At 39.3% G+C, this 12,134-nt stretch overlaps 1 protein-coding gene across 1 annotated transcript in view; it reads right to left on the minus strand.

Moving 5' to 3' along the window:
- The window catches only part of grik4 (glutamate receptor, ionotropic, kainate 4), a 362,254-nt gene that overhangs the window by 94,985 nt on the left and 255,135 nt on the right, over window positions 1-12,134 (minus strand). Inside the window, exon 7 of the mRNA XM_086261523.1 lies at window positions 3,475-3,653. Coding sequence (XP_086117649.1) covers window positions 3,475-3,653 — 179 coding nt within the window. The remainder of the gene's footprint in view (window positions 1-3,474; window positions 3,654-12,134) is intronic.

The following is a 12,134-nucleotide window of genomic DNA, read 5'->3' on the forward strand; positions in this document are numbered from 1 at the left end:
ATTAATCTAAAAGTACCCTGAGCTTCTCTATGCACAGTAAATTACATGCTTCAGGGGGGTTGTTTGTTAAGGTCTGCCCTGGGGTTACACGGCAGGTAGCTAATGGTACAAGGTGGCTGAAATGTTCTCTCTTTGCAGAAAATACATAAAAAAAACTGAATATTTCAAGCCACTGCCTCTTTTCTGTGGGTGACCTCTGCCTTTAATAGCAACAAACAGAAAATGACATTATGACCCAGAACGCTTTGTTTGCTACCCACACTTTATTCAGGATGTACAACACCGCCATAGCTAATGGCTGATGAAAAATCCCTTCGGTCTCTTTTGCTACTTTTGAAATAAGCCTTCTTGCGTTTTGTTTTGGGTTTTTCTTTTACTTTTGATCTTGTGGTTGTTCAACCACAGCTTTTGGTCAGAGTGCACAGTTTGCACTGCACCATATATACTGGACAAAGTCTTGTAATAAACAGCTGTGCAAAGAATTGGGAGGCCTGAATAAATGAGATTAAACACAAAATGCTGACCTAAACCCGTCTGAATGCTAAAACCTCAGAGAGTGAGACCTTTGCCGGAAGACGGTTTGAAGTAAGATGTAAACAAACTAATAAGGGGCAATGTCTTGCATGACATAGGCCATTCCTGTCCCTTTAGACAAGCTTGGCGCTCTCATGATTATCTGAGACTCGTGAATATTCCAGTGCAGAGCTTTGATATGTTTGGCAACCGCACACTTCACATGAGGTTTGATTGCCAACTTTCTACCACCCTGCCACAGGACTGTCTTTTGACAGGCAGAGACAGACAGCGTGACGCAGAGAGAAGACGGGCTATGCGAGAGCCAAGGAGATGGATGAACAAGACCCCATGGCGAGGGTGGTGTGAAGAAATAAAGTGAAATCCTCTTCACTGCATTTGGGTGCAGAGAAAACACAGAGAGAACAGAGAGTGGTGAGAAGAAAGACCAACTCCATATTCAAACTGAAGAGACAGATGGAGCACACACAGAGAGAAAGAGACAGTCCAGTGTGGACTCCTGCTGCTCTGTGGTTGCTATGGTGACTAGATGACCACTGAAAGACAACCTGAAAACTTTACTTAGACTGAAAACTACTGTGATATATATGTGTGTGTGTGTGGGTGTGTGTGTGTATATATATATATATATATATATATATATATATATATATATATAAAAATAAGAGGGAACAATTAATATAATGAAAAAACAAGAGAATCATCTTCTTCTCCATCCCTCTCCCAACCCTCTTCTGCCCCCACTCATTGTCACCTCCACTCTAGCTATCCATCTATTGTCTTCAAGAAATAATGAGGTGTGTATTAATTACTAAGAGACCATATGCTGCTGCCACACACCCTCGCTTCTTCAGCTCCAACCTGCACCGATCCCATTATTACTTTTTACAGCATAAATGTCCAAACAGCAGGAGCTGTATCAGTAGTATTACATTGCTGTAAAAACAGATTTTTCTTTCTTTTGCGATATTTGCCAAAATATAACTAATTAGACAAAAATTACAAAATTAAATACAAAATGCAGTTTTTAAATTATGATTTTTTTTATTAAGGGATAAAAATAACCAAACCAACCAGGCCCAGGTTGAAAAAGTAATTGCCCTCCCCAGACATGAATTAATGGTGATTAACCACATTTTTAGTTGATTTGACTTTCACTGGCCACGACCAAGCCCTGGTTACCACTACCCTTCCTAAATCAAGAAATCACTTTAATAGAAGCTGTCTGAGAACAGGAAGTAGGCTAAAAGTTCTCAAAAAATCAACACATGCAATTCACAAAACAATGTCACTGACATCTGTCAGTCTGGAACAGGGCAACAATGCCATTTCTATGGATCTGGGACTCCAGAGAACCCCAGCAAGATCCATTATCCACAAATGGAGAAAACTTTCAGGGGAGGCCTGGTCTACCAAAATGACTCCAAATGCAATTAGATTAGATTAGAATTTGGGATTCAACAATAAGAAGCGTGAAAACAGCATCCGTAGCAGAGCTCCACGGGGAAACTGCTGACTCAACAGAACACAAAGGCTTGTTTTGGGGATCCACCATCTGGTGGATATCCTGGACTGATGAGACAAAAGCTAAACATTTTTGGAAGGTCCTGTTACATCTGGCTTAACACTAACAGCATGCCATAAAAAGAACATCACACCAACACTCAAACAGGGTGGAGGTAATGTGTTGGTCAATTATTGCTGTAATTGATGGAACCATGAATTCTGCTCTGCACCAGGAAAGCCTGAAGGGGTTTGTGAAGCTAAATGCCACTTGAATGGCTAAAATAAAATAAAATAAAACAAAATTAAATAACATTTTGGAGTGGCCTAGTCAAAATCCAGACTTAAATTAGATTGAGATGGTTACACAGGCCGGTCAAAATTCCTCCACAGTGATGTCAAAGAGTCATCGCCACTTATTACAAATGCTCGACTGCAGTTCTAAATTCCTAATTCTAAATATTAGGTCAAGGGAGCAAATCATTTTTACACAAGGCCATGTAGGTTTGGATAGACTGCCTTAATAAATGAAATCATCATTAAGAAACAGGATTTTGCATTTACTCAGGTTATCTTTGCAAAATGTAAAAGCAAAATATTTGAAAACATCTGAAACATCTAATTGTGACAAATATGCAAAAAAGAAAAAAGAAAGAAAAGAAATCAGAAAGGGGGAAAATACTTTTTCACAGCACTGCACATTAAAGTAAACGTGTCTAAGGTCGTATTAATGTTCCACAGCATTAATTACTGGTATGTGCCATTAGCAAAGAAACCACGCAAAGGTCACACTGATATGCTTCTGACAGAAACTGCACTCACTGGTGTTGTCAGTCGTTTTTTCTCTGTTTATGTAAAAGAGGAGGAACCAGTAGATAATAAATTCACTTCATGTGATACACTGTCTTAAAGAAAAAACACTTTAAATAAAATGAATGAAAGGTACAAAAGTGGAGAAAAGGCCTTTGTCTTATGAGTCTGTTCTTAAACTAACCTGCAAAACATTTGGTGAAATCTTACTTCTCGACACTCAGTCATTGGAATACGACTGGATTTTATGCACTCCTACATGTGCAGTAATTTGAAAGGACGTGCTTGTTTGGCAATATCGCTTGCGTTCATTTCCTTTTTAATTTAGGCTTAGATTTTGAGCATAACTCTGTCTTTGAAAACCTGTGCCCACTTAAACACAAATTCTTATCATCCATCTTGCAATTCAACACTAAACGACTTAAAACTTTTCCAACTTTCTCCAAATACTGGAGAAAGTTGAACAGTTATCCTTGAACAATTGTTGCCACCGGCGTTCTTCCCTCACTTTCACTTTTTGAGATTTATATGAATGTGGAGTGGTATTAATCCCAGACCGCAGGCATGGAATAAAGAGAAGCGTTATCAGTGCATACAGATCACGGCTATCGTGTGTCCCATACTAACCCGCTCCAAAATGATATGTGACATTGTGGCATTGGCATCGACTATTATGGTGGGAGTCTTGTCATCTCGAATCTCCTTTAGGAGTGGGGTCGGGTCCTGGCTGTCATCAAGCATGCGCACAGACAGAGTCTCCTTGGAGATGAGGAACTGCCTGAGGAGCTGCTCCAGGTTTAATAAGCCTGCCGGTAAGACACACATGGAAAAAAGAAAGAAAGAAAGAAAAGAAAAACATGAGAGACAGAGAATTACTCATATTGAAGGAAAGAATCTCCCAAGGAAATGGTACTTTAAATGCATTTTTAAAATTAGGATATATAGCCAAAAAGTTAAGGAAAGTCAACAACATTTAGAAAGTTTGATCCTGCAATGCAGCATGAGCCTAAATATTCAGTGTCCTTATACAGTCGTGTGAAAAAAAAAGTTTTCACAGGACTGCAGAGTCCTGTGAAAACTTGAGTACACTCCCTGATTCAGTAGTTTGTAGAACCACCTTTACCATCAATAATTTGAAGGAGACACTTTCTGTGTGACTTTATCAGTCTCGCTCATGGTTGTGGAGAATTTTTTCCTTAAACGAGGTTAGTCTTTATGCAAGCCTGCCACAGCATGTCAGTGGGGCTGAGGTTAGGACTTTGACTGGGTCACTGTAACACCTTGATTCTTTTCATTTTCACCCATTCTGTTGTAGATTTGCTGCTGCGCTCAAAATAATTCTCCTTCATGACCCAGTTTGGGCCAAGCTTTAGCTGTTGCATGATGCATGACTGCAAGCTGCCCGAGACCTGTACTATGAAGCAGTATTTTCTCATATCCAGGTAATGTCAGACTGGCCCTGGGTTTTCTGTACTACAAAAACAAAACTCTCATCATGGTAAGTTATGCTGGTAACGTAACCTGCTCAAGAGCAGATCCCTAATCAGGTTCCAGATCAGGGATCATCAGGTATGAAATCACCATCTATTGAGCCTCCAGTTCTCCAGAAAAGCATTACCATTCCCGGGTGTTTGCATGGATAGTAGGAAGCTCTTTCAATCTAAAATCTTGCTGTTTTATACTTTGAGTTTTCCAGTTGTAAAAATGTTATTCTTATGAAATAAGCAGTAATATATTATCCTACATTAGGACCTCTGTTTGTACTTTATTTCAAATCTATATGCAGACTAAGGCTGCAATTGAAATCTGCTTTTATATTCATTCTTAATTGGATTAAACACAACCAAGGTTGCTAAGTAACAACAAAAACTTAAACTGTCTAACATTAATTAAATACTCATTTTCAATATATGTATATATATTTCTTAATGATAGAGTTATGATATTGATAAGTCTCCTAACTTACACAGTTGGTATTAATGTAGCAGCTCTTTTCCACTTTCACTGATTGAAGTGTTTGAAACACACACACATTCGCACAAAACATTTAATACTAAATTACTGTAAAGTCCTTTTCTTCTCACACATGCACCGCTGATTTGTTTGAAGCACCTATGTTATTTTCAGTCTGTGTTATGTCTTTAACCTATTCATTTTCCCCCTAATGCTATAGTTTCATGTTCCTTTGTAAAATATGCTGCTCTAATGTCAGTCTACACTGATCCATAATTGCCATTGATGAAATGCTGCCATCACCACCCTCTTCACGTGAATGTGCAAACCTTGTGGAAACCATGGGTTTAACTTAGCAAGCTGATAATCAGCTCCGTGCAAGCGATTATCCTGATTGCTAATGTTAGGTTAAGTGAATCAAAGTAACGGGAAGACTGAACGGGATTTGTACTGTGGCTGCAAAACAATTCCAAGTCGTCACCCCTCTGCTACTGTGCTCGACATTTGGTTGCCGATGTGCATTAGGTCTCGTCTGTCAAATAAACATTATTCTAGAAGTCTTGGGATTTGACCAGAAGCAACTTTTCTTTGTAAGATTTGACACAGAAAATCCCCTGTCTTCTAAACATACTTGTTCTTTTTCTAATTGTACAATGTGAATTTTAATATTTAATATGCCATTCGAGGCATGCAGAGTCTGAGATGTAGCTCTTGGATTTTTTGCAGTTTTTCTGAGCATTTCATGGTCTGGCAACTTCAGCTTTTATAGAGGTGCTCACACTGGCTGATGATCAATTAATCAATTGCATTTGAATGGCAGCCCACGGCTGCTACTTACCTCCTTAAGTCCTGGAAGTTTGTACTTAATTCTTCTCAGGACTTTACTCAAACGAGTATTATTTTCGTTCAGATCAAGTACACCGATCATCTTTAACGGCGGCTATCAGGTAGCTATCAAACTGAAAGCAATGAACTTCTCTCATACTCTATCCCCTGGTAATAGACCATTTGACTCCAGTTGGGTGAGTGGGATTTGCCCTAATTAAAGCATAGCCGACTTAATCATAACACTCCCGGCAGCATTTTACGAGTCACTTTGCATCCATATATTAGCAGACCCAGAGAGGATATGGGCTAATTTTCCATGTAGTTGTCTTGGGAAACTTGAAATTCAGTAAGATGAGGATAAATACAGCCTCAGTAAATCCAAAGGGCTTGTTTTGTGATGGCACAGTTTGGTATTTTCGTGACACTGATGTTTACTTAAAGCATCTGTGAGGTATTTTGGTAGCAGGCACAGAGTGCACAGGTGTGAAGAGAGACACAAACAGGTGGAATATTCACAGGTGGATGAAGCAGCAAAGCAAAGTGAGTTGTAGAAATGTTGATGAACCATGTGTAAAATCATATCTGCTTTTTTGAGCACACCGCTGGTACTTCAGAGGTTGATGAACAAAGATAAGATGAAAACTTGGACGAGCAACAAAACTGTGCCTGAAATACAAAGAAGATATTTTAACGAATCATTCCCCTGCCAGTGTATCCCTTTAATTCGACATTAAAAATTAATGTGTACTGCAGTTGAAGCGTCATTGTCAATAAATCTGTCCACATCTATATTAACATGAGTGATTCTAAAACTCCACAGATGCTTTGTACAGCAAAGCAAGCTTATCCTTCAGTTTACTGAATCTCTGCAGCAATGTCACGCCAGCAGGACGTGCATAAATCTACCACATCTAAAGTTTGACTAGCGCCACACCAGATTTCAGCAGCATTACACACAGCCATCCCAGCATAGACCTTCATTAAATCACCTGAAAATGATGCCAGGCTGCTATAAAAATCACACTTAAAAAAAAAAAAACTCCTGCAAAGGCAACCTGTTGTGATATAATGTCACAGTGTGTCTTATACAGGGAGTGCAGAATTATTAGGCAAATGAGTATTTTGTCCACATCATCCTCTTCATGCATGTTGTCTTACTCCAAGCTGTATAGGCTCGAAAGCCTACTACCAATTAAGCATATTAGGTGATGTGTATCTCTGTAATGAGAAGGGGTGTGGTCTAATGACATCAACACCCTATATCAGGTGTGCATAATTATTAGGCAACGTCCTTTCCTTTGGCAAAATGGGTCAAAAGAAGGACTTGACAGGCTCAGAAAAGTCAAAAATAGTGAGATATCTTGCAGAGGGATGCAGCAGTCTCAAAATTGCAAAGCTTCTGAAGCGTGATCATCGAACAATCAAGCGTTTCATTCAAAATAGTCAACAGGGTCGCAAGAAGCGTGTGGAAAAACCAAGGCGCAAAATAACTGCCCATGAACTGAGAAAAGTCAAGCGTGCAGCTGCCAAGATGCCACTTGCCACCAGTTTGGCCATATTTCAGAGCTGCAACATCACTGGAGTGCCCAAAAGCACAAGGTGTGCAATACTCAGAGACATGGCCAAGGTAAGAAATGCTGAAAGACGACCACCACCGAACAAGACACACAAGCTGAAACGTCAAGACTGGGCCAAGAAATATCTCAAGACTGGTTTTTCTAAGATTTTATGGACTGATGAAATGAGAGTCTTGATGGGCCAGATGGATGGGCCCGTGGCTGGATCGGTAAAGGGCAGAGAGCGTAGTGCCGTACAACAGCGGAACAAACAAAACAAATCGTCTTACGATATGACAAAAATCACGGACAATCCATAGAAAAGCCGCACCTGACTAAAAGCCGCAGGGTTCAAAGCTTGTGCAAAAAGTAGCGGCTTATAGCCCGACAATTACGGTAATTGAAATGGGTATATATTTGTTTTTTGTTAAGTTGCCTAATAATTATGCACAGTAATAGTCACCTGCACACACAGATATCCCCCTAAAATAGCTAAAACTGAAAACAAACTAAAAACTACTTCCAAAAACATTCAGCTTTGATATTAATGAGTTTTTTGGGTTCATTGAGAACATGGTTGTTGTTCAATAATAAAATTATTCCTCAAAAATACAACTTGCCTAATAATTCTGCACTCCCTGTATATGAACTTCCAACTGAAATAGTATTGGAGCAATGCTGGTAGATTAATGGCTTTATCATTTTTGATTGTCACATTTTCAGTCGTTAAAACACACACATACCGTTTGACTCTGAATGCAGACTGTAAGGTTTGTAAAGCATTCTCACTTAAGCTTAATAACTGATATATGGAGCGACTGCCTCTTCTCTCTCCTGCTGCTACTTCAATCATGAACCTGATTAATGATCAGCTGATCAGCTTTTCTGTCGCGAGTCCGTCTCTCTTGTTTGTTTATCGCCCACTTTGCCCCAGAAAGAGGAAACCAGTGGATAAACAACTGCAGCACGTTTAAACTTGATAAGCTGTTGTTAGAATTTATTTAATATTACTTTCTACACCAGGATCTTTTTCTACGTAGCTGATGGCTGGTAACTGTGCAGGGGCGGGTCTAGCAAAGTGTAGCCAGGGGGGCCGAACAGGGCATGAACAGGAAAAGGGGGCACAAAGACATACTTTTCTTTCTAATTGTCATGTCTAGCTCTTAATAAATAATTATCTGAATCTTTTCATCTGATGTAAAATGTATAGAAGTCCATTATTGTATATAGGAACTATTAAGTCAAATTGATAACTTAGTAAGCTATAGTACTTTTTCCTTTGGGAAAATACCATCTGTGCAGTTTGCAATTCTGTTAAGGAAAGATGTTGAATCTATTTAATTATTGTAGAAAAATAACTAATTTCTGTGCACTTTTTTAAACACATGCATTAAATTAAAGTTGATTACGTCAATTAAGCATTATGAAGCGGAGGGTGGGGAGTGGTTCCCTATTTTATTCTTTTTGCTGGGAGTTGGCAACCCTATTAGTTAGGTTGTTTAATATTTCTGCTAAGTAATCTTTAAAACACCAGAATCGGGAGGATGGAGTAGGTTTAAGTTTATTAGATTGATCAGTTTTGCTGAACTGAAATATTTTGGGTGCAGTGTATTTTTTGCATACAGGTATAACAGAATAGCTTTAGTTTAGTTTAGTTTTTTTAAACTTGAACATTTATGAGTATGAATATTTATGAGTATGAATATTTATGATATCGGTATCTGACATAAAAAAGTGATATCGTGCCATCTTTAGTTTGTTGGGCTGTTATCATTACATTTTCCTTTGACTGGCACAGCTGTTTCATTGCAGTGACATCAGCCACATTACTGGCTAAGAAAACATTTATTAATGACACACTCTCTGATTATACCTGATTTCACCAAGGCCTTTCTATGTTGCTCTGCTGCACCTGCTATGGGCAACCACAGTCTGTGCACCCAAGACAACCCAAGAAAACCAAAGACACTGACATTAAAGTTACACTGGTGCCCCATTCATATCTTGGTAGATCTCCTCATATTTATGTAACATGTCATGAGAAGAGTTTGAAAGGAAGCATATGACTTTGTAGGAAATGACTTGCATTAGCATAGCCTCCACCTGCAGTGTTAAGTATAGAGTAATAGTAAATTCGCAATCCAGACTTTTAGCAGATATTTAATATGATTTATTTCCAAGGCAACAGCCAAGCAGTTCCTGTCACATTTAGGCAGCTTTGGTGCTGCAATTTTAGGTTATCAAGCTCATTCCTCCAGCTTCTGCTGCACATTCTGCACATTAACACAAGCTGCAAAATTGTTCCAGGCATTGTTATCATGCGCTGAGCTTTCGACGTCCGCCTGTTTTTATGGCACTATATCAGCCAACGTGCTTGGGTTCCTGCACCTGGTGACCTGCATGTGTGCACTCGTAAGACATCACCCTCGGCTGCTGCAAGCCAGATCAGCTTCCTGCGTGGTACCATGCAGAATATCTTTGATGAGTTTGAAAGCAGGTTTAGCTTAAGTGCACTCTTTGTCTCCCTCCTGCAGCCTCTCACGTATCTCACAAGGCTTTCAGTATGATTTCATGATGAGTTCATGACATTAGACGCTACAGTGAACTAGACGTTGCTTGCTAAACACAAATACAGTGACACACAGGAGACTGTTCTCCTTAGTGTTTTGGCTGAAGAAGATTTGAAGGGAATCAGAGTCTTTTTCTTTTTACTTGGCTGCTTTACACAACCATGTTGTTCCCTCAGTGTTTGTTCTGGTGAACCAGTTTCAATCAAATGAAAAACATGCAGCTGAATGAAAGTTTTGCTCCTGTGTAGTTAGACTTGGATAGATCTCTATACAGAAAAAGCAAGTTCTGTGAGACTATAAGTGTATGTGTGTGTGTGTGTATGTGTGTGTGTGTGTGTGTGTGTGTGTGTGTGTGTGTGTGTGTATTCTGTAAATTATCCTCTCCTCTTCCTGAAGACTCGGTGTGTGTGTTTTTTTTTACTTATCTTCTCTTACTCACAACACAGTTTGAACCCACAGAATTGGTTATACACTTCATAAATCCTACTACAGTTTCTTTTAAGCTGGGACTCATGTCAGCAATAGACATACAACAGAAAGTAAATGAATTGTGAGTTACACAGACGTTTTTCCTTTGAGGAAATAAAATGTGCGCTTATACATCGTTATTGTTTATAATGGCCTCAAATTCACCTCAACATTCTAATGGAAGAATCTTTCCTATTGCTGCTTCCTCGTATTAAGAGTGTTCAAATGTTCAACCACAAAATGCCTTTTATTCTGAAGCTAACAGACATTGTAACTTTTCCAAAATGTTGTCCAATTACCTGCAATCAAACCTCAAAGACTTAACAGTCTTGAGTTTAAACTTTTTCTTGCAACCACAGGTTTGCTAAAGGTTGGTGTCCAATCTAGAAACTATTTTATGCATTTCCAGTAAAATACACTTGCTCATCCAAGAAATCTGACACTGGAACAACATGAAATAATCACTGCACCTTAAATACTGTCACATCTGGCACCAAGATGTTAGCAACAGATTCTTTAGCTTGCTTGCTAGAGTTAAGTCTACTTGCCTTCTTTTCATAGAGCATCCCTGTGACAGGTGTTCCCAAAAACGTGATTCACCAGGCGAGACCAGCTTCTTCCATCGCTCTGTGGTCCACTCCTGATGCTCATGTGACTATTGTTAGCATGTTCGACAGTGGACAGGGGTCAACACGGGCACCCTGACTTTTCTGCGGCTATGCAGCCCCAAACTTTGATGCACTGTCTAGTCCGACACCTTTTCATTAGAACCAAGATTAGCCTTTTTGTCAATTTGGGCTACATTAGCTCGTATGTTGAATCGAACCACACGGTCACCCCCCACATACGTTAATGAGCCTTGGCCGTCCATGAACCTGTCGCTAGTTCACCACTCCTCATACCTTGGACCACTTTTGATAGATACTGACCATTAGAGACCAGAAACTCCCCACAACAGCTGCAGCTTTGGAGAGCTAGCACTTGTCAAACTCATCCTTTTTTCCTGCTTCTAACACATCAACTTTGAGGATGAAACTTGCTTCCTGATGTATCCCACCCACTAACAGGTGCCATGATGAAGAGATAATGACTGTTATTCACTTCACCCGTTAGTGGTCATAATGCTAGGCCTGATCTATGCAGTCCTTTGACCTATTCTCGTTAGTTTACATCAGCTTCCCCATCCTGTTTATACTCCTAGTATGGCTGCTAGTTTCATAGTTTAGTTTGGGAAATCACAGACTGGACAGTTCAGAAACATAGCCATGGTCAGATGCATACTCCTCAATAACATAACAGAACACCTTATTAGCACTCACTTCCACATGATTAGATTATTTCAATTTATTGCACACCTAAATGATGATTCAGTAGCCTACATTAGCAAGGCTACTGATCGGCAGTCTGCACAGGGGACACATTCACTAAACAACCCAATTTAAGGTGTTATTGACAACTCTTAAATCACTACACTGCATGGCTCCACTTTATATCTCAGAACTCTTGACATCTTATTCCACTCACAGATCACTCGGATCAGTTGCTGTTCCACAGTCTTGGCTTAGAAGAAAGAGGGATGTGCTTTCACTGTTTTGGAACAAACTCTCTCTTCCCATTTAAAACTACATGTACAAACATTTTACAATGTATTCTTAATGCTTTGTCTATTGGCATCATTTCTTCTCTTCTCAGCAGCTTGTTACTCTGGTTTAGAAAGATGGCATAGAAATAAAGGATATAATAATAATTATTATTATTATTTTTGACTACTATTATTAAAGGAGTGGAAACTGCGAGACAATAACAGATGATTTGCAGATGCAGCCCACAGTTTTTTTAACCTATGAAATAACCCCAATTACTCCTACATAATGAACCCTCAGCTCTCAAACCTGTCAAAAAAAAAAAGGCT

This window comes from Aulonocara sp. 'chitande type north' Nkhata Bay, linkage group LG14 (genome assembly GCF_057382095.1).
Source record: "Aulonocara sp. 'chitande type north' Nkhata Bay isolate Kocher_YH1m ecotype deep benthic linkage group LG14, A_spYH_male_GT1.1, whole genome shotgun sequence".
Classification (NCBI taxonomy): domain Eukaryota; kingdom Metazoa; phylum Chordata; class Actinopteri; order Cichliformes; family Cichlidae; genus Aulonocara; species Aulonocara sp. 'chitande type north' Nkhata Bay.